General features: G+C 41.5%; 2 protein-coding genes and 3 long non-coding RNA genes across 10 annotated transcripts; 3 read left to right on the top strand and 2 right to left on the bottom strand.

Annotated features, from left to right (window-relative positions):
• The first annotated feature begins 516 nt into the window (after positions 1-516).
• Positions 517-3,117, top strand: LOC124311592. Its single transcript, XR_006909949.1, has 7 exons — positions 517-653; positions 779-871; positions 1,148-1,340; positions 1,823-2,008; positions 2,183-2,309; positions 2,632-2,743; positions 2,940-3,117. It is a non-coding gene; the product is annotated as an uncharacterized LOC124311592 (long non-coding RNA).
• Positions 3,118-3,523: 406 nt separating this feature from the next.
• Positions 3,524-8,794, bottom strand: LOC124311608. Of its 5 annotated transcripts, XR_006909989.1 has the most exons (11): positions 7,247-7,338; positions 6,999-7,165; positions 6,677-6,853; positions 6,452-6,590; positions 6,046-6,376; positions 5,792-5,894; positions 5,554-5,699; positions 4,406-4,497; positions 4,225-4,341; positions 3,945-4,074; positions 3,524-3,874 (listed from the first exon to the last, which is right to left on the bottom strand). It is a non-coding gene; the product is annotated as an uncharacterized LOC124311608 (long non-coding RNA). The 5 variants fall into 5 exon arrangements; XR_006909991.1 differs by lacking the exons at positions 6,999-7,165; positions 7,247-7,338 and adding an exon at positions 8,686-8,794 and having other exon boundaries at positions 6,000-6,376; XR_006909990.1 differs by lacking the exon at positions 6,999-7,165 and having other exon boundaries at positions 3,527-3,874.
• LOC124311003 (nose resistant to fluoxetine protein 6-like) lies at positions 7,171-10,134 on the top strand. Of its 2 annotated transcripts, none has more exons than XM_046775232.1 (9): positions 7,171-7,444; positions 7,525-7,987; positions 8,077-8,353; positions 8,448-8,611; positions 8,680-9,060; positions 9,132-9,270; positions 9,334-9,529; positions 9,597-9,866; positions 9,928-10,134. In XM_046775232.1, the coding sequence occupies exons 1-9, from the start codon at positions 7,228-7,230 to the stop codon at positions 9,942-9,944; spliced, it is 2,124 nt and encodes a 707-aa protein (XP_046631188.1). In that variant the 5' UTR covers positions 7,171-7,227; the 3' UTR covers positions 9,945-10,134. The 2 variants fall into 2 exon arrangements, with proteins under 2 accessions (XP_046631188.1, XP_046631187.1); XM_046775231.1 differs by having other exon boundaries at positions 7,172-7,444; positions 9,925-10,134.
• On the bottom strand, positions 8,996-25,850 carry LOC124311658. The gene is made up of 7 exons (XR_006910092.1): positions 25,763-25,850; positions 12,514-12,765; positions 10,145-10,793; positions 9,953-9,991; positions 9,704-9,859; positions 9,391-9,613; positions 8,996-9,069 (listed from the first exon to the last, which is right to left on the bottom strand). It is a non-coding gene; the product is annotated as an uncharacterized LOC124311658 (long non-coding RNA).
• Positions 19,111-26,579, top strand: LOC124310944 (peroxidase-like). The gene is made up of 13 exons (XM_046775130.1): positions 19,111-19,303; positions 21,914-22,168; positions 22,433-22,606; positions 22,698-22,755; positions 22,982-23,147; positions 23,273-23,443; positions 23,559-23,729; positions 24,133-24,357; positions 24,465-24,592; positions 24,684-25,171; positions 25,254-25,513; positions 25,602-25,710; positions 25,781-26,579. The coding sequence occupies exons 1-13, from the start codon at positions 19,293-19,295 to the stop codon at positions 26,004-26,006; spliced, it is 2,442 nt and encodes an 813-aa protein (XP_046631086.1). The 5' UTR covers positions 19,111-19,292; the 3' UTR covers positions 26,007-26,579.
• Positions 26,580-27,016: the final 437 nt, after the last annotated feature.

Here is a 27,016-nt window from a genome sequence, read left to right as displayed (position 1 = left end):
CGGCGGAGTTTTTCGTAGCCCCCAATCACTACACAGCTGCTCTTTCGTACAACATTCAACTAAAATACTACACCGAGAATCCAGTTTATTACACCACAACCTACGCTACATCTAACTACTACACCGAAGCCCCCAAGTACTACACCGAGAAGGTCGAATATTACACGACCACGTACGCCGCTCTAGTTTACTACACAGGAACCCAAGTATTCTCCAAGCTTCTACTAGTGCTCCTGTCCTGAGTACGCAATCATCACCAGTTCGCAGTCATGGGTAAATATTATGTTTTTACAAAGAATTGTGAATTAATTCTACTTTTTTTTATTGTTAATATGAATTGAATTTCTGCTTCAGTTGCTGCACCGATCGTCCAACTTATTACACTACCAACGATGCTGAATAATTCGTGAGTGGATGCTAAGGGCTATCACTAGGTGGCTAAATAGTTCAATGTGTTTAGGGATTTATCTATTCAGTGTGTTGGTAGAGGAAGTAGGGGGGGGGTGATCAAATTGTCGAGATCAGCAGCGAGTCAGCGACATTCGTTCCATACTTCCAATCTTAAAGACATTTATTTTTCTAGGAGACGCTCGAGAAGGTTACCTTAGCCATTGGATCATGGCGGCTTTCTTTCCTAACGTTTTTCGTCAATGGTAATTCTTGTTTTATTCTTTAAGGTTATTGAATTTAAATTGTGTGTGTGCCGTCTGGTGAATTTACGGGATACATGTTAAAGACTTTTCTTCTTAATAGAGTTTTTATTGTTCTAAATTAAAAGCCTGGTGCACGTGCACGTGATCGCTGTCTTGTCATGAAGAGGGTCTCCACTATTTTGCAAGGCAATTGAGATGAAAAGAGGAAATTTGAAAAGGTAATTATGTACTTGTAAGCTAAATTGAGAATGCAATCTAATAATCTATTAGCATTAATATTATTTTGTAATTTATGTCAAAGACAAGTGACATCTTATTTCGGGTTTCCATGTAAGACAGCTTTTGTGAAAAGTTTTTGTTGGTATATAATGAATCAATTCATAGAATTTAGCTTAAATTTAAGTATACATATGTGTGCTACATTTTCTTGTTCTTAGCTTTTCTTTAAATATTTGAAAATATCATAGGTTAATTCTTTTCTTTTTGTCTTGTAGGGTTCCTTGTTTGGTTTGAGCTGTTAATGGTGTGCAGTGGTTTTGCAGTCATTCCGTTGAGAGATGCCCTGAGATAACTACTAAGACTTTCCTCACATCATCGTCCTTTTCTATGGAGATGCTGTCCGAAAAGGCTCAGATTGGCCATATTGCAGGCAATTTTCTCTCTTGACAATTAGTCTTATAACATTTGGTAATAATTATTACCTTTATTCCGTAAGGTTATTAAATTTAAATATATTGTGTAGGAAACTTATGGGGATCATGGTTTTTAACGTGTACTTGCAGTTGCATGGCTAATTACTAATGGCACAGACTGCAAATGGTTAAATTTCTAATAGTTCTTTAATCTAATGGTTTAATTTCTACGGTCATGAGGTCTGCTGTGCATTTCCCCCAAAATGTCGTCTCTTGGTTCATGTTGCACGTTTCGTCACATTAAGAAGTACTTAGGAATGTGATGATGAGCGATGGCTTGTCTGATGGTAGCCATGCCTGTTAAAGTAATTAAGACGGTGCGTATGGTAAACGCATCAACAAGTGTGAGAACTTGTCAATGGCTTTGCCATAATAATAGAAAACAATGTTGATTAATTTTGAAATCTGAAGACTTTGTTTCTAAATTAAAATTCTATGACTTTGTTTCTGAAGTTAATTGAGTTTTTATTTTTCTAGTAACAGCCTGGTGAAGTCCAAGCTTTTCATTGCGTTACGTGTACGTGATCGCTGCCGTTAAATGCAGGTTCTCTAATAAGAGGGTCTCCGCCCTCTTATACTTGCTGCAGCGAGCTCTGGTGAAGGATGTAAGTTGTTGCATGACGACCATGTGCTGGTGTGGGGAAGTGCTGCATGCTGTCTGTGGTATTGGTTTGAGTTATTTTCATTGTCTTAACTATTAAGTGTTTGAATAATTCATTTTATGCATGTTGGCTAAAGCTTAACTTGCAGTTTTTGTTTTGCTTTGTAAATTTTTTCATTGGAATTTTTTTTCACATTTTAAAGTGTTCTGTTCATTGATTTTCTTTTGCTCTATAGGTTTCGTTGTCATGTAGGTGGTTTTGTTGCAGCCACTGCTGGTGGGAGTGAAAAATGAGTTTTTTGAGGTAGTCAACAACGCTGGTTTTATTCCGAAATGTAACATCAATGAAGTCATCTTGAAATGGTAATTTAATTTTGATATTGGGTTGTAACAGGGAAAGTTTCATAAAGTCTTTTTTAAATATTACAATGGGTATAGAGTTGATCTGAAAAGATGCTTGCTCAACTAGCTTTTGCTGAATTGTAATCTTTTTGATTTAACTAGAACATTATATTCCCTTTCTCCAAATCTTCTGATGCAACTTTTTCTTGTCATTTTAAATACTTGTTGCTGCTTGGATTTAATTTTTAATTTAAACGACATGACTTTTCTTTCCTTCCATTACATGTTTTTTCAACTGGTTCAGGTGTGAATGTAAATTAATGATTTTTCTCTTTCTCAACAGGTCTTGGTGATGATGCAATCATCAATCTTTTGCATGCAGTTTTTGTTATCAAGTAGTGGAGAAGTAAGACTTGAAGCAAAGCTGCAAGAAAAGAAATGGTTATTTGCCTGAGGTATTATTTGTGACTTGGAAAGTGTTAAGTTTTTTATTGAAATGTTGTGTTATGTCAAAAGATAAATTCAAACTGACAGAAAATTAATGATGGTTGCTTTGTAGACAGACCTCTGTCTATTTTACTAAGAAAACATAAAAAAAAAATCAATGGTTTTCCTGTCTATCTAATATAATAACCATGTTTTTTCTCATAGGTATCGACGTTAATTAAATGTGCAGTGGTTTTGCAGTCCGACTCCTGTTCAAGCTGTTGTTTTCCTGAATATTGCTGGAGTCTTTGAAGTAGCTGATCCTGAAGTTATGATGCCGGGGTTATTCTGGAGTAGCTGTTGTTGGTGTCTAAAGTAACCGTGCCAGTCCAATTCGGGTTGACAAAAATGTTATTTCTATGTAGTATGTGATTGTAGTAACATTAATAAGCGTATTTGCTATCCGCTATGGCATGTTGTAAACTGAAACTGGTTTAAATATCAGTTGTGCTTCCTTATATTTCCCTCACCCATGTATATCAAATAATTCTTAAATAATTGGATGTTAAGTGAACTTGAAATTGGAAATTTATATTTGATATATTTTTCACAATGAAATATGTAATGTCGAAAAAGAAAACTAAGTTTATGAAACTAAACGATTTACTAAATTATACAAATAAAAATAATAAACTAATTTACATATATAATAAATAATATTATTAATTATTAATATTTAAGTGTATGCAATTACTGTATTTAGTTTATTCATTTAACTACGCATGTAATTAACAAAGCGTCCGGTACAAGACACATGTTATTCTGTGCAAATTTTAAAACAATTTATACCCAAATAAGACAAACTCCTTTTTGTCTCATTTGGGTGATAAACTGCTTTTGAAACTCGCACAGACAGTCAATCAAGACAGGGGGAGATGCTGCCTTAATTGACTGCAGCCAGGGTCAACGGTTAAGACATGGCCAATGGTTAAGAGAAACCAGAAAAAGAGCGAAGAGTTGAGGAACAGTTATTACGAGAGCGATTAACCATAGTAGTCTTCCGGCTTAGACATCAAACAACTATCAGTCTTGAATTACAGCTTTCTCTTATCAGTTTTCACCAATGGATGAAGTCCACGATAAGTAGCGAAGGAGTTACCCTGTTGGCAGAATGAACATTTATTAGGATGGCAATAATTTCAATTAGATTTCAGCAACAGAAAGCAATACCTCAAATCAAGAGGGCCTGTTTCAGGAAGTAAAAAGGGATATTCAAAGGTAGCAGCCAACGGGTTACCAAACAAAGGACCTTGTCGACTGTATAGTCATTGTCCTTTTTCTTCAAATGACATGACTCGACCTGTAAATAAAAAAATTAAGTCACCTTGTTTATAATTTGTGTCATCAATGTGCTATTAGATAGACGTCAATACAAAACAATACTTTAAATACATATTAGACTGCAACAAAGAAAGTTCAGTGACATGAAAATATTGAAAAATAAACTTACACACAAAACCACCAATAATCAGTTATCCAAGGTTCTCTAGAAGATGGAATGAGAGATTGGTCTATGCTGGGGTTGGTGATCCAGCAAGTCTAATAGAATCGATAATTATGTTGAATCCTAATAACAAATGAGAACAATATATATTTCAGCAATACTTGATTAAGCTAGTGTTAGTTGTTACCTCTGTCATTTTTATGACACATTCAGTAGGATCCCAGGATTTACAACACAAAATAGTTGACAGTAGGCTGCATACCCCTTTCACATTTTCTACTGGAGAGAGAGATGAAATGAATGAGAAATATTAAGGTTATTAAACACATCTATGGAAAAGAACACATGCCCAACAAATTGCACACAAAATATATCCAATTTACCAACGAATTCATTGGTAATTTTTGAAGAAAATAGCTGTAGCTGAACTGTTGACAACGAGTTGCCATAAGCACATATCAACACAATATTCTTCCACGCCATCTATTTGACACGTCCAAAACCAACAATCTAAAGGACCGGCCTTAGATAGTCAAAAGAGTCACAAAAGTAATCAAATAGACCATTTCTGTTTACTTAACTTGGCAGGGAGTCTTAAGAATTGTACAGATAATAAAGCTCATTTGCTAGTTTTATGCAAATTTTCCGGAAATATACCGGAAGTAGTCGTAGCGCCTTAACAATTGGGCTGCCGACAAAATAAACCAGATATTCGTGATCTCCATGAAATTTGGGGTCGATTAGATGTGATTTAAAAGAAATCCAAATTTTGGCCAAAATCGAGAATTTTCCTGAACTATATAGTTCAGGAAAATTCTCAAAGCCGGAAGTACGAAAACGTACAAAAAAAAACATGAACTTTATCACAAATTTGACGAGGATCACGAATATGTGGTTATTTTGTGCGTCGAATGAATATTTACTGAACTACTGACTGAAAAGTAGAAAACCGGAAGTAGAAAAAAAAACACATTATTAAAAATCTAACAAGTGAGCTTTGTTGCTGAAACAGAAACTGACAGTTATCACTAAAAAATTTTTAAAAGTAGCATTGAGAAAATTTTTCAGAGATGTGCAATGCAAAGTAAGAAACTGATTCTAACAGGTAAAAAATGATCAAAGGCCATGCCGTCTAGCGTCAGAAAGAAGTTGCGCCTATTGCACCGTGGAGTCCACGGCCCTCTAGTGTCACTTTGTGCTATTGCACCATGGATCCACGGCGCTCTAATGTCAAAATATGCACTCAGCTAATTTCTGTGGCCATTTCTCTCTCATTTTATACGATTTTTTTCTTATCCTGATCCACATATTAAGCCTTGCGGCTATTGTACCTACTTGATAATGATGTAACACGTGTCGTCCTCACCCAACCTCTCCGCCGTCGCATGACACGTTTTCCGTAATGATCTCCGTGACCTTCGAGCGGGAAGGACATGCAAACTGGCCTTTCCTTCTTTAGGTTGACGTTGCTGGGGATGGGTCTACAAAAACCAATATCAAAATGAATACCAAATGGCTGAGCCTTGCGGCTGTTGCACCTGCTTGATAATGATGCAAAACGTCCAGTTCTCACCCAACCTCTACACTACCGCATTGACAGTTTTACACGTAATATTCCCCGCGACCTTCAAGCGTGAAAGACATGCAAGCTGACCGGCCAGTCTGCAGGTTTAACTCTACAATAGTAATTGAAAAATAATTAATTCACACTGCATTAGTTGGAACATGTTGAAAATATAATAAAATTTAATTTAAAAAAAAAACATTCTAAAGTAACGTACAAGCAGAAGCTTTTTCGTTCCTCTAATGAAAATGCTTAGTAGTAACCTAAAGTTCCAAGCCATCTTCACTCCTCTGTGACGGGCGACTTCCCTTGCCGTTTTTAGTCCATGCCTATGTTTCCGGCTTTGGTCGCCCTTTCTTCTTAGTGCGACATGCACAGAGGGTTTGGGAATTTGGGGCAGTTTGTGCGGAAAAACGAGACATTCAGCCAGAAACAGAGGTCTAGCCAATGGGTAGACCCAATCAGGTGAGATATTCTTGGGGCCATGATGCAAATCTTGAACAACATCGGGCTAGATGTTTCACTTCGTGATACGGTCGAACTCAATTGACCGTAAAGATGATGGAATTCCATCACCTTTGTGTTTCTATAGATCTTTTGAAAAGAATAAAATACTGATAAAGCTATGGATTCAAGAGAAATAAAAGAAATAAAAATGTTTCCTATTACCTGGTGCTTTAGGCCACTAGTATAATGTAGGTGATAAATGTTTGTTGCCATTGGCTACAACTACAGCGATCTTGTTCAGCTGGGCCGGACGCTGAAATCGGAAACGCGACCCTGTGCGTTTCATCAACGGACGAAGATACTTAAAAAACCAACGAAAATAACATAATAGACTATATCAACGAAAATTTCATAATAATCACAAAATCTAATAAATTAATCTTTTACCCGCTTTTATCACCGTTCAGTTTCGAGATCGACTAGAGCAGTGGCTTCAGATGTCGAATGGTGGGCCGACAACGATCTCATTTGGTTTCGATTTGTATGCCCGTGGAAAATGTGGATGAGGAGTAAAGATTTCTTCCCTGGATTCCCAAATGGCGGGGTGAAGTAGCGAGGTTGCTCCTGGGCGAGAAAAAAGTAGATTTGACGTTTGAACTACGATCGCAAAAGAATTTGAATCTATAGAGAAAGGAGATCGACCGCTGGTTTTAGAAATAACCGCATATTTCTATCTAAACATTAAATAAAAATTTAATTATAACAAAACCTAATCTTATAGGGGCGTGGCGTTTGGCGCGACGACTTTGGTGTGGCGGAGGCTTCCTGTATTGTACTTTGTACACCAAGCGACAACTTGAACTTTGACCAGTAACCCTTGTAACTATGATATGCACGTATACAAATATCGACTATCTACAGTAATCACGGAAAAATCTGTATATTTACATCAAAATTAGTTAGTCGCCAGCTCTAGTAACTGTCGGAATAAAATAAGGATGTCGTTCCATTGCTTACTTGTAATTAGTTTATTTCTATCGCCAGTAATCGATGGCCTCAGTTTGACGACAAATTTTAAATCGGAATCCGACGAGCGGTTTATTTACTCGAGTGTTCCAACCGCATCTGCTGCTTCAAATGCAAGTAAAACATGTCTGCAACATACAGAAGAATACCTAACGGCGCTACGTAGTCGACTTCCATGGGCAGTCAAAAGTAAGTTGTGATAGCTTACCACCGTAATGCCAATATTTTCTTAAGTAACATTGTTCTATTGATAAATCAAATTGTTACAGTGTACGAGTCCTCCGGGAGACTGGTGGAAGATTTGATTTACATGGAAGGAAGCGAAATCCTTCACCACGAACCAGGATTGTTTGATGAATGTCTATCGGTTCAATCCGATGGAATTCCTTTCCAAGGTCAATATTGCACCGTCTTCTTTGGACTGAAATTAATTGATCAAATAAACGGCAATCAAAGCTACATATCTAACACGCCAAGGGAAGAAGAGCACAATGGACGAGTCGAACATCTGGAACATCTCTACTTTTACCAAAGGCCCAGTGTTGGTTTCTGTTTACCGTCGACCTGCAGTGCATGTGATTTAACATCTGCAGTTTCCCAACATGTTGGGCATCGCACTATCAAAGGAACAAATTATTCAATAGTCGCCATCGCCAACGAGAATCACTGTTACACTCAAGAGAAAATTAACATCAGTAGGACGACGTTTGATAACGTCACTATCGCCGTTATGTAAGTCCAATGGAAAACTTCTTTAATTTTGAAACGAATGAGGGCTAATTACATGTTCCACCGATTTCGTGCATAATTTAATATTTCAGGTTCGCATTTTGTCTTTTGGGCATTACAGTCGCAACGGCGACAGTTCACGATAACTGGAAAGGAAACGATTCCCGACAATCGTTCGCTATTCAGTTGCTTTACTGTTTTTCCGCTAGAAAAAACTGCAAAACTTTATTCTCGACTGAAGGTGCAAAAGATAACTTATCGTGTGTAAACGGTATACGAGTTTTGTCAACTTGCTGGATTGTTCTAATCCATGTTAGCGCTGCGTTTACGTTTTCAAGATTAATATACAACCGACAAATGGCTGTTGAGGTAATTTCGGTTAACCGTTTAAAAGTTATGTCACCGACGGAAAAAAAAGCAAGTCTAACTATCCTGTTTAACTGACTGGAAATTTTTTACGCAGAAAACATTACAACTGAGTTATCAGTTCATAACAAATGGATTGTTCGCAGTTGATACTTTCTTTTTACTGAGTGGCCTCCTAGTTGCATTTACACAATTGCGGCAATTAGATCAGAATAACGGAGTTTTCAATCTCAAGCGATTTTATCTCCACCGCTACATCAGGTATCGAACGAGAGCCACGCTAATTCACATTTTGTGCTATCATACTAATTGAAAAATGATGAATTAAGACTTACCCCAGTGTATGCAGCTTTAGTGGCGTTCATTTCGACACTGTATCCGTACGTGGGAACTGGTCCTGACTGGAATTTTGTGGTACAGAAGAGCAAAGCTTTAAGAAAATCCTGGTGGGCCAACTTGATGTACATCAACAACTTTGTGAAACCAGTAAGAAACTGGGGGACAAATCCTGAAATGCCTTCCCTAGAGACTTGGTATCTTGCCTGCGACATGCAAATGTTCTTGATCAGTCCGCTCTTCATTTATCCAATTTGGCGCTGGAAGAGGGCCGGAATCATTTGGACAGCGTTAAATTTTTTAGTTATGTTGGGAATATCCACGATTGTTTTTGTTGTTCACAATCTACCACCAACAATCTTTTGGTTCAGACCGTAAATTTGCTGCAAATATTTTATGAATGAAATAAGCATTGATTGCATTAACAATTTGTTTAATTGATTAGATCTGACGTAACAGAAATTAATGTCTACGCAGATAAACATTACTCGGAAACATTTGCACGGATGCCTCCATACCTTATAGGAATTCTATTAGGGTTGCTACTCTACAAGACGAAGGATAAAACAATCCATATCAATAAAGTATTTAACTCGAAATTATTTCAAGAATTACAACGGGTGTGTAACGATACCCTTCATTGACAGTTTTTGGTAGCTGCAGGTTGGATCATAGCAACACTATTGGGATTAATTGCAACTTACGGAATGTTTCCTTATCTGGATGAGGCCACAGTTCCAGTCATCGACCCGTTTATTCGGGTTTCCTACGGAGTTTTGAATCACTCGGCTTGGGCGATTACCATCGGTTGGATCATATTCGCCTGCACTCACGGATATGGAGGTTGGATTTATTCTTTGTGGTGCTGCTAAAATATTTTACCAACCACGCTCTAACTGTGTCTGAACAGGTTTCGTCCACCGATTCCTGTCGTGGAAATTGTTCATTCCGTTAAGCCGGTTGAGCTATTCGGTTTACTTGACTCATCTCATTTACACGTTTGCTTACATATCTCACCTGCGCAAGCCTTACTACTTTACTGAAATTTCTGGAGCTATGAATTTTGCCGGCATTTTGGTGATCTCGTTCCTTTTGGCGTTTGTCGTTTCTGTCGCCGTGGAAATGCCGTTCGTCAATTTGGATAAACTTCTTTTCGCAGGCGATTCCAAGTCTCTACAAAGTAAGCAGAATTGTCTCTTTAATTATTTACAATTAAAAAGAGGAAACTTTTTTTTTAGGAGGAAAGAAAAAAACATAAGAGCTCACGGGTTGCAGCCGTAAACAATCTGGACGTACACGAAAGATCTAGAAAATCAATATTTAGAATTGGAGATAATATGTTATAGATAATAACGTTTCCATTTCATTTAACACGATTCCAAATGAAAATGTCTGAATGGATTTCGATATACATACGTAATGATAACATAATATTAGGTTTGTTATCAAAGCGCTTACTTGTTTCTGCTTTAAATTTGAACTATTCATTGCGGCCAGCCGGCCATATATCTCTTCACCTGGAAAATTAATAAAAAATCGGATAAATTAACAGTCGTTGTTGACATCATGCCAACCTGTTGGCGAATCCTGTTGGCAATCCTGTTGGCGAACACCTGCAACTTCATCCTGGAGCTGAGAATTTGAACGGCTTTTTAATGGATCAAGATTAAGCGAAAATGGACGACCCAGTGGTCAGTGGAGCACGTCTCGTCGTTCACATCGGGGGCTGTCAATGCGAAAGCAACGCTTTTGTCGTTCATTTTGGATTTGATGAAAACCGTGAAATTCAAGGCTTCGTTCTCCATTTGCTCTACTACCTGGTGGTCTCTGTACCATCGTGACGCGTCGCTTTCATTCTCGATTGGATTCGCGTCAAAACAATACATATCGTTACAACATACGTGGTATACACAACGCTGTACGCCAGCATTAGCTAAAATTAGCGCTAGATGGCTATAGTTGTAATAATAATGTAGCGAAACAATCGACAACTACCCACTACCCTACAACAACATCCATCGCATACATGATACCGGGAGAGAACCTCTACGACGAACGACCGGACAGAACGCCGGAATTGCATTTCAGACAGTTCAACGTCCTCCGACTATTAAGTGTACAAAAGAAATAGATATATTATTAGGATAAAAAAAAAAACAGAAAAAAAAGAAAAACACCAGAAAGAAATAATGTAAGTGTTAAATTTTTTTTCAAGTTCAATTTAGAAAAACCGTAGGGAAAATGATGTCCAATGAAAGGAACTATGAAGAACCACACATCTCGTAACATTAAAATTAGGTCTTTATTCTTTAAGTTTAAATTTATTAAAAGCAAAAGAATTTACTTTCTAAAATGAAAACAACAAGGTTCATTAGTGCGTTAGATTTTAACGCTAACGTGGTAAAAATACGGCTGATACTCAATCCAAAGCGGAATGGCTGCAATAGTTTATAGTTAGGGAACAGCTAAAGTTGTTCCAAACACGTGGCTAACGAACAGAATAGTTTGAAGATGAAAGAGCTGTTACTTGGAATAAGCTGTTAGTTTCCTAAGGTTAACTATGTTTGGCTTAAAAAAAAATACCAGGTGCCCCTCACTACTCTATTTAACAAATGAATTGCGCAATGATTTTCAATTAAGGCTATCGTACAATCTTACTGCAGACGAGACTTCAGAGTCTAGCTCTAGGGTCTCGTGACCGGACTGCTGGATCGACGAAGAACCGTCTCAAATGGCCAGTTGCCTGTATGTTTGTTTGATTGTCCGTTAAAAAAAAAAAAAAAAAAAATACAACTGGAGAAAATCATTAAGACTTCTTTCGAAATTTTTGCATTTCAGCATTGGAAATGAAGGTAGAGAATGAAGAGCGAAGTTGAAGTATGGCTAAATGGACCAGGAATCACTACAAGCACAATTATTTTATATTAATTGGGAAAATTGGTTTTTAATTTGCTAAGATTGAAAAAAGTCTATTTTCGTTTAAGCTGTTTTTCTTTTCTTACATTTTAGAGAACCAAGGGGGTGACGAACCTGATACCGTAAAACACGTTTGAAATTAATTGTTTTTACAGAATTCCAAGCCCTGAATCCTCTCATCGACCGCTATTTCTCCGGATTTCAATCAACTCACGTGTCTGCATTAATATCTCCATTTCGTTAAACTCATTTCTTGGTTGACGAATAGCCTTTTCTTTTTTAATTTGATTCCGACGCGCAAGCGTAGCGCCTGTGGAAGAAAAACGCATCCCCTCGGCCTCAATACCTCCGGCCCTCGCTTTCCCTAAATTCAAACATACACGTGAAAGATGTCGACAGCTGATGTCGGATACTGATGTCGGCCGCTTTATATTTCTGAATCATTCGTCACTACTGTCGAGGAGTTGAATCTCTTCACTCCTCCCATTCTCTTTTCGTCTTCTTCTTAACTAGCACATTGGGCGTGGCAAGTAAAACATGGCGCTTAACATACTCGGCACACGACTGCAGGTGGGATATTAATTGACAAACATTTGTTACAACTCAACACGGAGTTTTTCACAGTATGTCGAGGAACCAATTTTAGAGCACTTACTTCTAGAATGTTTGATTAATGGTTAGAAAATGCCGGAAAATGCTTTTCTCCTTAGTTTAGTTGATGTTTAATCTGATGTGGCCTAATCAAATAATGGGCGGTATAATGACAAGTGTTGCCCCTTCCTAATCGGTGGATGAATTAAATACAAATCAATATTCACAACGCATTCCGTAACACGAATGCCCAATTAATCTAATTATTAAAACACAGATTTGACATTTTCAAAAACTCAACAAATTAAAAATGTATTTACCAATATTGCGCTTCCGTGGGTTCCTTGGCAACCTCCAGTGCGGTGCTGGCAGCATCTCCGTCTCCCCCGGAACTGTTGAAGCAAAAGCATCGTCTGACTCGAATGCTTTCATCAGGTGCTGCAATAATGATGAAAGACGAACACTTTGTTGACTCTCTCCCGGTCAAAAGGTGGAGCGCTCCTGTTGCTGCTGTCAGTCTCAGCTTAGCGACTTGCAAGGAATTAAGTGCACTTGCAGTCGAATAAATTAATCTGCAATTTCCAAATGAAGTGAAATTTACCTATTACCTTTTACACACATGCACATAGCAGCATACTGAAAAAGTAAAATTGGATATTTATCACGACAATTGCGTGAAATGATGTGCAAGCGTCTCCTTGGCGTTCACAAACAACCAAGGACGGAGCGTGCAATTCATCCAGAAAAAATAAAAATAAAAAAAAAAAAACAATGAAACGATCGGACAAGCAGCAAAGTTCAGGTTGGGTTCACGCCGTGTGTCACACGCAACGTGGGGTCAAGCGGCGTTCACGCTCGAATCATTGACTCAACTCTGTTGTCCAGCAGCGGGCCGGATCGGTACTGATGCTTTTGGCACGATACATTTTTCAAAGGCTGAATGGCGTGAACCCAAAAACCAAAAGAGCCACGCCCCATCAATGCTTCATCAATCAAATGTGTTTTGGTGTGGAGATCGACACAAACTCCCACCCAAATCCCCATCCAAGAAAAGGGATCAAGGGCTGCTTGGGTACAGCTCATGACGAGATTTGCGGGCGCATCAAATCAGAGTCTCTCCGCAGATGTCACAAGTTTACGTTCCCATGACGAGTTAGGGAGAAACGATCGAAAATAAAATACAAAAAAAAAAACGGGAGAGAGAATCTTAATTACAATAACGACACGTGAAGAGCCGCGGGAAAGTGGGGCACATGTCAGCTAACCTCGACACATCACACCACCAGGGCATTAACTATTACCGAGCAGCAGCGTTGTGGTTTTTTTTTTTTTTTTTTTTTTTTTTTTTAAGTTTGATTATTTGACTTTTACTTTTATCTCTCATTTTGTGGTTACCGATTAGTTAACTGTCGACACGATTTTTTCATCTACCCGTCAATGGGCAGCGCTTTTTTCTTTTACAGAAGACAGGAGATTATTTACGCCCAATCAGAAATATAATTTGTTTTGACGGCGGGAATACCCCGTTGAAATAGCAGTTAATCAAAAACGTTCTAACTCGACCGTCAATTTCCGTACAAACAGGTTCAATCGGTTGCCAGTCAAATAAGACAACAACACAATCATTTTGAAACCAGGTTAGACGAACCTACCGACGAAGACAATGTAAACATCATCATCAATCACACAGAAATAACTACAGCCCCATGACGTGCAGCACGAATAATTATATCAGTTGGTACTACACTACTACATGTTGCATGTGAATAAAAACTGAACAAATTGGCCCCAAAAACAAACAGTCGACTCGTCCAATCACTCAACATTGGAGGGCTAAATTATCCGTGCGAGGGAATAAGAATCTGGATTTCACTTTTTTGGGTAACGCGTGGGACGAATGGATGATGGTCCGTGTAAACATTCGTCATCGTCATTGCATTTGGCGAAGCTAAAAAAAAAAAAAAAAAAAAAAGAAAGAAAAACTAAACGGATGAAAAGAGTAACGAAACTGGCATTGCGTCATTTTCCTTTGCGTCCCAGCTAGTCTACTAATAAGCGACTGTGGTATGGCTTTGAAATTGGTACACGCGGTCGGATCAGGGCCATAAGGTTTGATGCAATGGTTTTTGTTTTTCTTTTGTTATAATGTCTAGCTGATTGGTGGTGACAACAAACAAGACGATCAAGGCTATTAAGCGCAAATCAGACACCAGCGGAGCATGTTGCAGAAGAATGAACATTTCAACCAGCGATACGGTCGTCTGATGGAGAACCAAGTCATCCACAATGCGTGTCCGACAGGATATGGACTCGACTTTGTAATCTTATTCACGACACTGTGTACGAGCGTGTGTCTACTGGGCTTTTATTTGCGGTTGAATCCGCAGGTTATCCAGTGTATTACAGCATACACGGCTCGGTTATTGAGTCCCTGCCTGGCTATTGCAGAGCGCGCCGTCCAGCGTGTTCCACTTGCATGAAGAGATTCAGCCAATAAAACCCCGCAATGGTATACGGTACCTCATTTGGGTGTGCCACAATCCATTGGCGATTCGAAGCTGCGTGACGGGCGGGCGCCGTGACCGAGACGACGACGGGGGAAAAAATCGTGACGGTTGAACGCAGTCATCATCCATGTTGGCGCCAAGCGCTGCGCAGCGCAAAGAAATGGCAAAAACGAAACTCGGATTGCCTTTTCTTTACTCTCCCAAAGAATTAAAATCGCTTCATCGGTCCGCGCCATTAGTCGAGTTTCAGATCTCTCTCTCTCTCCTTTTGCTACAAGCTATCGGGTAGTAACGATTTTACCTTTGGCTATATTATTAATTTGGCTCCGACTGGCTCATTCACTAATAGAAAAATTCAAAACCCCAACGAAATGAAAATAAAATTTAAAAATAAAAAAAGGAAAAAAAAAAGAAAAATTGTTTCTGTGCCACAGCAGCAGCCGCAAAAGCCAAAAGTCGGCCAGGCAGAGCATTGTACTGCTTTTCGTGAAGGAACGATACTCGGTCAGGGTCGGCCTCCACCTTTATTCATTTTTTTTTTCTTAAAGAAAAAACCGAATTCGGTTGAAATTTTCTACTATTTTTGAATGTGGGCGACTCTTTTTGATTTTGCGGTTGTCTCGTCCTACCCGAATTACCGCAGCTAATCAAATTAATTTGAGAAAAAACATAATTTAATAACAACAACGAAGAGTTAAATCCTCATCGCAAACTGTATTATTAAATGCAATGAAATTAATGAGATGCTGATGTGTTTTTGTTCTATCTAGTGCAAATTCAGATTCAATTAAGAATGGGAAAATATGTAACGAAAGACTAAAAAGGCATCAATTGTTGCTGCTGGATTTTTGTTTGTTCCGTCACGCAATTCGAAAAGGAAAAAAACAAAACAAAAATGTGAAGGTTACATTGATTATCGTCGTCTATTTTGGCTTTTCCTTTCCATACTGGGTCGCTTTTATTGGGGAGGGGCTTTCACCTACGACGACATCATCACGGCAGCACGGCACGAACGATTCGTGCAGCTGCCTTTAAAAAAGAAAAACGGTTCCCTCCAGCAGCAGCAACAACCACTCGGCGCTATCAATTCAAAAAATCCGCTTGAACCTTTTTAGAAATAATAATAAACACAAAATGCGATGTCGAGCCGAGCCGAGCCGCGTGATTCTCTTCCAACACAAAAGCCCAAAGCCCAACCCAAACCGAGACCCGAGCCAACTCCTGCGCTCCATCTTCAACCACCGTGAGCCCTTGATGCCAAAAAGAAATCAAATGCAAAACTGTGTCGGTCGGTACAAAACGGTTAGTCCTTTAAGCCATTCGCCAGCCGTCGTCATGTCTGCAGTTGGGTCAGGTTATGAAACAAAGTCACGATTTCCTTCAGGTCGACCAGTCTATAACTCTTAGTCTTATTACTCTTGGACTGGACCTGTGTGTGTCTAATCGCCAACAACACAAAAACTACAACAAAACATCATTAACCTAAAATTAGTGCAGCATCAGCAGCACAACTCTATTCATCTCTCTTTGCCTCTGTACACTCGCGAGTGTCGATGCGTCGATCTAATTATTTGTAACGTACACACACACGGCCTAGGCGATTACGACACGTCTCGCATTACACCCCGGTTCGACAACAACATCGGCTGCATATTCACATCGCAGACACGCTGCTCTAATAATATTGTAGCGTAGTTGAGCTAAAAAAAAGCAACTGCAGCCAAGACTGGTTATCGAGTTTCTCCTCCATTATTTTGATTATTTATATGCCGCCGCCCGCGTCTGCCATTATATAAGGATAGTTTAACGATGCAAATATAACTGTACAACTGCCGCCAAGGGCCCCGTCGTTAGTAGTGCAGTTGCCAGAGGACAAATCAAACATGTAGGCAGACATCAATAACGCATGATAGTGTCAAACAGAATCCTATCAAACTGTAAGGGAAGCGGTTGTGTCTAACTGTGACATCGCCGAGCCGACCAACCGACGACGTGCCATTGCGATAAACAAATAAAAAGTTTCCCAGTCAACATAATGATGACAAAAATTATGAACCGGCTGTAAAAACAAAAAATAAATCAACCCTGACAGAATGTTGAGGTGAAAAGTAAAAGGTGTCGGATGTCCTGGACTGGGCTGGATTGTTTGCCATGCCATGCCATAAAACTCTTCTCGTAAAGTCGAGCCTACTACACAAATAGGAAACAAGTGCAGGTGTAGCGAGTGTCGTAAAAATATTGTTATACGACTTGAACCAAAAGAATCTCTCGCCGTCAATCTAACCAGGAGAAAAAAGGAAACTACGGAAATGAAATGCGCCGGCAACAATAAAAAGACGTTAAGTAAGAGCTCTCTCTCTTTCTCTTTCTCTCTCCATCTTGAAACGACAATCGACATGTTACACAATGTCAACGAATGGCCCCAGCAATCAAACAGACAAGGCAGCAGCGACCGAGGGCGCGCGCCGATGGAGAAAGTGTTGCAGCAATCGAAAGTTCGAGATGGAAGACGAGAGACAAGAGAAAATCAAGTGGAGCACTGAGGCGAGGGCAGTGGGACGCACAAGCCCAGCCAAAAGATAATACAACAAGTGATTCAACATCAAACGAGGGGCTTCCTTTCTTGAGGGGACTGTTATTTCAGTCAGAGAAGAGAGGCTATATCATCATCTATAGGCGTTGTCAGCCAGAACTTGCTGGCCAGGCAAGTCTGGTAGTAATTTTACATGTAACAAAGTCTGGGACCCTCTTCTAAATATAGCTCGCAACAAGTGGAAGAAACGATTGTGCCTAATCATATGGCGCAAGCTGAGAGCAAATGATTCTTATCCAATAACGTCACTAAGAGTCGCTGTACTTCGGCCGGTTGCAATCGAACGGAACGGAATGCGCCGGGAAAAACAAAACAAAAGACGGGGGAGCCAACGCAATCCGTCCGTATAATTGCGTACATGAGTCGACGTCGTCGTTGACGTTTCTCACGCTGCTGCTGATGGCTCAATTTTCCACCACATCACCCGCCGTCGTCTGAATCTGTTCCAACTTTTAATGGGAGGCGGACGCTAAACGGCGGCGGGAAAAAGAGATCGCTGTACAACGTGGCCTATCCTTTTAAGACTCCGATGGAAACTTTTTTTTTTTTTTACTTGTGGCACCGCTTGAAATTCCGTACGCTATCAATGGCGGAATGGCCTATCGTCAATACATCCTATCCAACCTAGCCCTTAATTATACCGCAACCGCCGGCGCCAGCACTGACATTAATTCGTGAAAACGAGGCAAAGGCCACACCACTCACAGTACACGATGACACACGAAGCGGCAAAACTTTTATTTCCTTTCTCCCCGCAAAATAGGAAAAAAAAAACATAAACTAAATGAAAATGAAAATATGCTGTTACAATATTTCCTAGGATGTTTTTTTTGTTTTGTTTAATTGCTCAGTGGTGGTGGTGGCGCGGGGGGGGGGGGGAGGCACAAAGTACACGACGCCCGAGTCGCCGCATCGCGTTAATTGCTGTGAGAAAGAGAGAAACGACGCCCAGCTGGACGACGACCATCACATTTTCATATCATCATTAAGATAGTTTGTTCTTCTCCTTTCTTCTTCTTGTTAGCTCCGGCGAGTGAAATGAGAGACGAAAAAAACTAAATAATAATAATAATAATAAAATATAAAAAACGCAAACTTCCGAGAATTGAATTCATCGACTTTCGCGCGCAAATCAAATACTTGAATGGAAACGCAATGAACGTGTTGAGCGTCGCGACCGCAGACACGTCGGCGACATTCCCGCAAGCCAAAGGAAAGCCAAAAAAAAAAGAAAGAAGAAGAAACAAATGTTGTTTTGATATTTCTTTTTTGAAAAAATAAAATAAAATAATAATAATTCAACGGGAGATTTGGTAATCAGAGCGGGTGGTTTAAATGTAGGGATGACTTCCTCGGCGATGGAGATTATCCAGCCATGCAACAACAACAAAAATGAAAAGGAAAATGAAAAGGCGGACAAAAATGTGTTCTAAAAAGGTTGTTGTGTTGTTGCTCTTGTTGTTGTTGTTGGTTAAAAAAGCAAGTGAGAGGAGCGACTGGCGTAAGACGAACACGAAACCGAGGCCTCCTCCTCGTCCTTCTCTTTTTTTTCTTTCTCTCCTCCCTTACACTCCTCCTCCTCCTACCCGACTACCTACACATTCCGTCCGTGCAACAACGTTCAATTTTGAGACTTTTCTGTTGTTGTGTTGTTCGCCTTTCGCTCTCGTTGAGCGCAACTCCCCAAAATAATTGAAACGGCCGCCCCATGTTGGAATAGATCGTGAACGGGAGGAGGGGGTTGGGGGGGGGGGGGGGGTTGGTTAGTTTGTTGGAAAAGGACGACGGAAAAAGTGATATAAAGTCGAGTCAGGCATTTGAAACTTCAACAGAACAAGTCTCGTCTTTCGTCTACTTGAAACGACTCCTTCTTCGTGCGTTGTCTGTCCACTTTCCGATTTATTTTTGTCGGCTGCCCCAATTGTTTTTTCTTTTTCAAACCTAAAACCCATCCGTCGGCAAAGTTGTTGTTAGCAGTTCACCACCGCCGCATCCCAGCATGAATTCCAGGTAAATCAAACAATCTCTGCTAGCTCTTATTTGTTCTGTTGCCGTTGGAAGCGCCCATCGACGACCCCCTGCCTGTTTTTGAAAAATTGCGCCACTCCGTCGTACCGCCAGAGGGACAGACTGAACCCAAAAAAAAAAAAAAATCAACAGGCAAGGCAAATGGAAAAGATGCGACAGGTGCGGGGGTTTAGGGACCGAAATAGAAACGTGATTTATCATCTCGTCCCCGCTTCTTCGCCGTGAATCTTTTTGTTCCAGTTGATGGGCCGTCGCTTTCATTCCCTGTCCGTCTGGCAGTAATCATAAGAAAAACAACGCTATATAGTAACTCACTCGCCGTTATAGTAGCTAACATGGCTGGCTGGCGAACACAAGTGGAGTGAGCAATCACCTTGAAAGTCTGTGCGCAAAGTTTAACCTACTTGATGGTAATACCGGCAAGTCGTTGGGTAATTTACCCAATTTCTATTTTCCCACGGACTGGCCGAAAAAAAAAGGAAAAAAAGAAAACCGCAAAATCCATCGACTCATAATAAATCATCGCTCAGCAGTTTTCCACGGAACGTAAAGAAATTTCGTTCGACTGCCCAAACTTCTCGTTCCTCCTTTTCTCCACACATTTTCGCACTCGTCTTCTTTCACGTTTGGGCGCCATTGTTGAGCTAAGGCCGCCATTGCCAAAGGAAACGATCCAGCACCTCGTCTGATTCGTAACGTGCAGAGCTCGACGCTTTCCTTCTTTGATTTTCAATTGAGTCCAAAAAGAAGATGGAATGGGAAAATACCCAAAAAAAGAAAAGAAAATGAAGTTTTTGTTTGTTCATGAGCAAGATGGAGGTTGAGGTCAAATTACGGGAGCGTATCGTTAACCGAGACTCTCGTTCATTTTCATTTTCTAAGTCGTCGTTCTTATTCTGGAAAAACAAAATAGTACAACACGCACGGCATCGAAACGGGGCGCCGTCTCTTTTATTTGATTTTTTTATTATTATGTAAAACAAAACGACGTCACGATATTCTATGTCTTCCAGCTGCTCCCCCTAGGCCAAATTATAAATTCTCTGTCGTGTTGTTATTTCAGTTTTCTTTGTCAGTCCACCATCGACAATCCAATCGCATCCCTCCGATTCATCACGCTGTTAACAAGACAATTAAAAGGGCCTTGTGAACCATCGAGGCATCAACAGGCGGTTGATAAAAAACAAAATAAAGTCGGTTGTGATGAAATGTTGGACGTGCAAAGTGTTTAGCTAACAATCGCGCACAATGGCTGCCAAGTCGAGATAAAAAACAACCACACAAAAAGAAAAGAAAAAAGAGTTTCTAGGTCGGAATGAAGGAAAGAAAAGAAAAAAAAGGGAAAATGAATTTGAATCAGGTGCCCTTCAACTGGTACACAAGAGGCCAGGGCGTAATACGGCGCCGTGACGTAATCGGCAATAAAGAGCCGCGCAACAACCGTGCAGAGTTCAACATTTTGGGGGGTCTCGACCAAAATTGAAATCAAATTCCTTCTCATTTTCGACCGAATTTACGAGATGTTTGTCCCTCTCGTTTCGCCATTCTCTTTTTCTCAAAAAAGATTCTTTTGTTGAAGACTCGTGTGAATTTCTATTCGCTTTCGGACGCCCAGTTCAAACTGCAGCGCAAAAGTGGCCCGGCAGCGGGAGGCCTGCAACGTCGACACGACCTGGTACACTTTTCTAAAAATGGGAAAATGGGGGTAGAACCCCGATGGCTCGGGCATTTCATCGATTGGCGTGAAACGCGTCAGACGGGCACCAAACAAGTAACCCGGGCAAGAGATAGAAAAGAAGAGCATGACGAGTCGGGACCCAGCCCAAGGTGCTCGACTTTAGAGCATCAGGGTCAGGGTCACAAAACACAAAATTGGGTGTGGCCCATACGTGAAGCCTACCCAAGTCTTACTACATTGATGTTGAAGGGGGGGGGGGGGCGAGTTGGGTGTGGCCAGCTCCAAATTATTTGAAGAAATAAAAAACGAACACTTTCACTTGTCGTTTTTGGGGAGGCAAAGACGATCGCTCTCCTCTTTTCATATTCATAACTCAAAAAGTTTCTACCAATGATTTTCCCCGTGCAGAGTTCTCACAAGAATTTTCAGACGAGCCAACATTGACCTAGAAGGGGAGTGATCTCAATGGGAAGAGTCGTTGCATCACCTGGCCAATAAATAGTAGTTTAAAAATAGGCGAGCCCCAGCTGAGTCCGTCTCGCTCATTTCATTCCACGTGAAAACTGAAAAACGCCACGCCCTTTGTTATATCGTTCTATCACGGCCACAGACGCTCCACGTACCGCATCAAATTCCAGCTCACGGTTTTACACTCGTAAAAAATGGTAGTCTAACATTAAGGGGTGGGGAACGAGGTCGACACTCGCGAAATCAGCCGAAAACAATAGCAAGAGAAATTTCAGACAAGTTTTTTTTTATTATTTTTTCGAAAAATAAATAAACTTCTTTTTTTTTAGAAAACATCGTGCATTGTCGGGAAATTAGAAAGTGGACCATAAATAACCAATCAATTATTTATTATTCTCTCTTTAATTTCTTTCTCTTTTTACTTCATTTTTTGTTTGTGTGCAAAGGTTAAGCCTGATGTTATTGGCCGTGATGTGCCTGTCGGTTCAAGCCCAGTACCCTCGACCGCCGCCGCCACCGTATGGCCGACCGGATCACCACCGCTACGGGCCGCCGCCGCCACCGCCTCCATACGCTCACCATCCGTACCACCACGGCGAGAATCCATTAGAAGCGCCAGAGCAAGAAACTTATCAAGCGGAATGCGCCCTGGTGGTTCCCGGATTACCGGGCAAATCTGCGGCTATCGATCGCTATGCAAAGTTCGTTCCTTTCGACTCTCTTGAACGTTCACTTCTTCCTTAAGCATTAGACTTAGTAGAAGACCCCTCTTGGCATGTCGAAACTTTTCAATGTTTTAACCCCAACAACATAGAACATACTCGAGGATATGACATTAGGCAACGTCAATCTTTCAAATGCCAACCTGACATTCACCTAATGGATTCTGGTTATTTTGGTTTGTTTCTGCTTCTGTTTTCCGATTCTCTCTGCTCCGGCTGTCCACGCACGCTGCACGCGCGCAGTTTGAAATACGTGGCCGACGAAACTTGCATCACGTACGAGGCCGTCGATGCGGCCTTCAGCGCGGCCAAGAGCAAACTGCGTCTGCCCAGCACCAAGAGCAAGACGCTGACCGAGCGCGATATCGACCAGCTGGGCAAAGTCATCGTCGAAACCACCCGCATCTTGGCCAATCAGTAAATATATTTCCCCAAATCAAATGAAATCCTCGACATGTTCTGATTGTTATTCGTTTTCTCCCCTCTCTTTGTAATAAATCTCAAAAAGATACGGCCTGCCAGCTGACGTGATTTCCAACGGTCTTCCTTTGATCGATACAAGCAAGGTAACCGGAACTCTCCAATTACTTTTTGTTTTGTTTCTTTCTTCATTCCAGAAAAGGTCAAAACCATTTGCCCTCCTCCATTGTATTCAACTGGCCGAGAGAATATGGCTGGCATTCAAAAACGGCACGTTCTCTCAGCTGGATCTTAGCTGCTGATCACAGTGCAACGTGAACTCGACACTGAACGTCTTGGCTTGATTTTTTATGTTTTGTTTTGGTTTTGCAGACAGCCATCGATCAGTTCTGTCCGTCTTTTCTCAAGAAAGAAGAGTCCAAATGTACGGCGCAGCGCTACCGGCAATACAACGGATTGTGCAACAACCTGGAGCATCCCTACTGGGGCGCCGCTTTGACCGCCTTCCGACGCATGATTCCCGCAGACTACGCCGACGGTATTTTAGCTCGTCCTTCCTCCCTCCCTCCCTTCCGGCGACGCATCCTATTTCTGCGAGCTTCTATTTTATATTCCAATTACAAATTGTTTTTTGTTTTTTTGTTTTTCTTTTTTCCGATCTAGGCATCAGCTTACCGCGAGTCTCGGCCAAAGGCAAGGACCTGCCGACGACTCGTCACATTTCGGCCGTCCACCACCACGACATGGGCTACCACGATCACGCAGTCACCGTTTTCCTCATCTCATGGGGTCAGGCCATCGATCACGACATGACATTCACGGCCGACACTAAAGGTCCGTCCCGCTTCCGCTCAAACTTTGGCCGCCCCAATTTCGCCCTTCCACTTGATTCACCGTCATTTTCTTTTTCCGAATATTTTCTTTTTGCCCGAACCGATCGACAAAACAGATCCCGTGACGGACACGGACCCGCTCTGCTGCGACGTCCCCGAGAGCAAACGCAACGAAGAATGCTACCCGGTAGAGATCCCGTCCGGCGACCCCTTCTACGCCCTCTTCCGTCGCCGCTGCATGGAGTTTGTCCGCTCGGCTTCCTCTCTCAAAGGCGAATGCAAATTAGGTAAGCTCATCCACCATCCGCTAGTCACTAGTCGACATTTTTCAGATAACTGGTCCCCCAAGCGAACTCGTGTGCGGTCCGGGTGTTTTTTTTTTTCAAAGAAACGGGTCAATTAACGTTGCCGGGTAATAATCCCAGCTCCCAAAAAACCAATCACGATTTCTCGAGTCTTTAGTCGGGCGCCATCACCACATAATATCGTTAAAAAAAAAAGAAAAAAAAGATGAGGATCAAAGTAAGTGAAAGCGTGTCACTTGGGCAACCCGAAAAGGGCAAGCAATCAATATGGCATGTGCAATATTGATTGAAAAACGCCTTACAAAGTAGAACGTTTATAAATGTGAATAGTTTACCCCAAAAGAAAAAAAAAAAAAACTTTCAATTCCTTCCGTGCATCCATCAGGTCCGCGGTCGCACTTGAATTTGATTTCCAGCGTTTTGGACGCCAATTGGATCTACGGGACGGACAAAGAGACGGCCGACAATTTGAGGACGTTCAAGGGCGGCCTACTCAAGAGCACGCCCATGTTCCGCCAACACGGACTCAAGGACTTGCTGCCACTAAAACTCGACAATCCAGACGATGGATGCATCCGAGCCACTCCAGACACCTATTGCTTCATGGCTGGTAAAAACCTGCTGCTGTGCCCTATCTTCTTCTTCTTCTTCTTCTTTTTCCCTTTTGACATTTCTTAACTCAACATTTTGCCTGCAATCCCCCCGACTGTTAAAAAGGCGATCCTCGTGTCAACGAGCAATTGGTCCTCTCCGTCACGCACACGCTCCTCATGCGAGAGCACAACCGCATCGCTGAAGAGCTATCGGCCATCAATCCACACTGGGAGGACGAAATCATCTATCAAGTACGTACCGTACACTTGACGCAATGTCGAGGTTGAACCGCCAACTTTGAAGTTGACCTTTTAACCTTCGCCCCCGTCATTTTGTGAACAGGAAACGCGTCACATCATGGCCGCCCTCATCCAGCAAATCACCTACAACGAATTTCTGCCCATGGTCCTCGGCAAGGATTTGATGGAGTCCAACAAATTGATCCTGGAGCGCGACGGCTACTGGAACGGCTACGACGACAAGGTCGATCCTTCGCTGCCGGCCTCTTTCGGAGCGGCGGCTTTCCGCTTCGGCCACTCGCTCCTGCCGTCGGCCGTCGAGCGCTGGAGCACCACCCACAAGTACATCGGCGCCCAGCGACTCAGCCAAATGTTGCGCCAGCCCTACGACCTCTACAAGGGCGGCTACTGCGACCAGTACATCAGCGGATTGATGAATCAAGTCTCGCAGGCCATGGACGGATCCATGTCGCAGGAAGTGACCAACCACTTGTTCCAGGACTCGGGCAAGAACTGGGGACTCGATCTGGCCGCACTCAACATGCAACGCGGCAGAGATCACGGCATCCCGTCCTACAACGCCTTCAGAGAGTAAGTCACTTCCATCTCCTCCTCTTCCTCATCGTTTCGAATTGAAATTTTTAATTCTAAAATTAAACGAAAACAAAAAAAGACGCTGCGGGTTGAAGAAGGCCGACAGCTGGAGGGACTTGGCCGACGCCTTCACCAACGACACGCTGAAACATTTCACTTCCATTTACGACTCGCCCGATGATATCGACTTGTGGACGGCCGGAGTGTCGGAGCGGCCCCTGACTGGCAGCATGGTCGGACCCGTTTTCGGATGCATCATCGGCGAATCCTTTCGAGATTTGAGGGCCGGCGATCGATTCTGGCACGAGAACCCTAACCAGCCCAGCTCGTTCACTCTCGGTCAGTCCATTTCCTTAACATGTTAATCGCATTACATCAATTTGTTTCTGACTTTCTTCTCTCTTGGCTTCCATTGGAAAATAAAAAGAACAATTGCAAGAGATCCGCAAAGTGCGACTGGCCCGGATCGTTTGCGACAACAGCGACGACATTGAATCGGCCCAAGTTTACGTCATGGTCTTGCCCGACCCAGAAATGTAAGTTCGACACTCGTCTAAGTTTGAATAGGAATTTATAATTGAGACTCACTCGAATCACCCGACGCAGCAATCCGCGAGTGTCGTGCAAGAGTTCCGTCCTGCCCCGGATGGATCTCACCAAGTGGAAGGACAAGGAGACGGCCAAATATCCAGCAGCGATTCCTGCTCCTCCATCGGCTTCATCCCCTTACGCTGGACGTCCACCACACCACCGCCCGGATTACAACAGGAGGCCGCCACCTCCTCCGCCAGGTCACCACTTGGGATACCGTCCATACGAATCCAATCCCTAAATGAAAAATAAGTAAAAGATAATTATTTCTATTTTCAAAAGAAAAGAAAACATAGCAAAAAAAAAAAAATACGATACAGATTTTATTTGAATGCAAACAGAAATTTGAATGCAAATTTTATAATATAATGACAAATCGACTTTCTCTCTATCCCTTTATAAGATAAATGATATTATTTTACAGGCGCCTCCTTATAAATGCATTCGCCCATGTGTGTATCAAAAATCAAAGAATATGTTTTTATCACACGCAACAATGGCAAGAAGAGAAAGAAATCTAAAAAGAAATATTATTTATTGATGATGTGAAAAGTATTGCAATTCCAGTTTGTCTCCCCTCCCAAAGATTTCGAGTGCGCATGTTTTCCTTCCCGTTTCATTGGACCAGCAAAATAAAAACTTTGATTTCACAAAAAATATTTAGTTTTCCAAGATCCTTTCTATATATCCACAGCTCTATCCCCCTCTTTCCCGCACATTTACGTATATTATTCCGACTCCCTTTTTATCCGGCTGTCGCCCATTTTGTGTATCCAGAAGGAAAAAGAGAAATACAACAAATATTGAAAAACTTTCACGACGAGAATTAAGAGATATCGATGACGAGAAAGGCCGGAAAAATGATTAATCATGTTGCCATCCCGATGATTATTTCTTCCGGCTTCTTTTTCAATTTTGTATTTCACGTCTGAATAAGGCAAAGTGATTTTTTTCGGAGCCACCATTACATCGTCTGAAAGTGTGTTCGCAACGCAAAACATGAATAACAAAACAGGGTCCTTCATTGTTAGTCATCGTATATGACTTGTTCGCTCAGACGACGGAATTGCTTTCATCGGAAATGGAATTATCGATCCGACGAGTCTGTCGATTGCGTACAGACTACAGAGAAGAAGAGATTGGAAATGAATTTTAGAAGCCCATCGATTTTGGCGATGAGGAAGCAAATGCGAAAATTAAGACGTGGCGGTTATCATCGATCGACGGGCCGTTCTATCCACCACGCACGCA

This window comes from Daphnia pulicaria, chromosome 8, assembly GCF_021234035.1.
Source record: "Daphnia pulicaria isolate SC F1-1A chromosome 8, SC_F0-13Bv2, whole genome shotgun sequence".
Taxonomy (NCBI): domain Eukaryota; kingdom Metazoa; phylum Arthropoda; class Branchiopoda; order Diplostraca; family Daphniidae; genus Daphnia; species Daphnia pulicaria.
This window is presented reverse-complemented; position numbering and strand designations above follow the sequence as displayed.

What these genes read in the sequence shown, in the direction of transcription:
- LOC124311003 (XM_046775231.1), top strand. Translation starts at nt 7,228, where the DNA reads ATGTCGTTCCATTGCTTACTTGTAATTAGTTTATTTCTATCGCCAGTA. An exon ending in AACGTCACTATCGCCGTTAT is followed by an intron (nt 7,988 to 8,076) that starts GTAAGTCCAATG and finishes TTAATATTTCAG; the next exon opens with GTTCGCATTTTGTCTTTTGG. An exon ending in ACCGACAAATGGCTGTTGAG is followed by an intron (nt 8,354 to 8,447) that starts GTAATTTCGGTT and finishes TTTTTTACGCAG; the next exon opens with AAAACATTACAACTGAGTTA.
- LOC124310944 (XM_046775130.1), top strand. An exon ending in ATTCACGGCCGACACTAAAG is followed by an intron (nt 23,444 to 23,558) that starts GTCCGTCCCGCT and finishes TCGACAAAACAG; the next exon opens with ATCCCGTGACGGACACGGAC. An exon ending in AGGACGAAATCATCTATCAA is followed by an intron (nt 24,593 to 24,683) that starts GTACGTACCGTA and finishes TTTTGTGAACAG; the next exon opens with GAAACGCGTCACATCATGGC.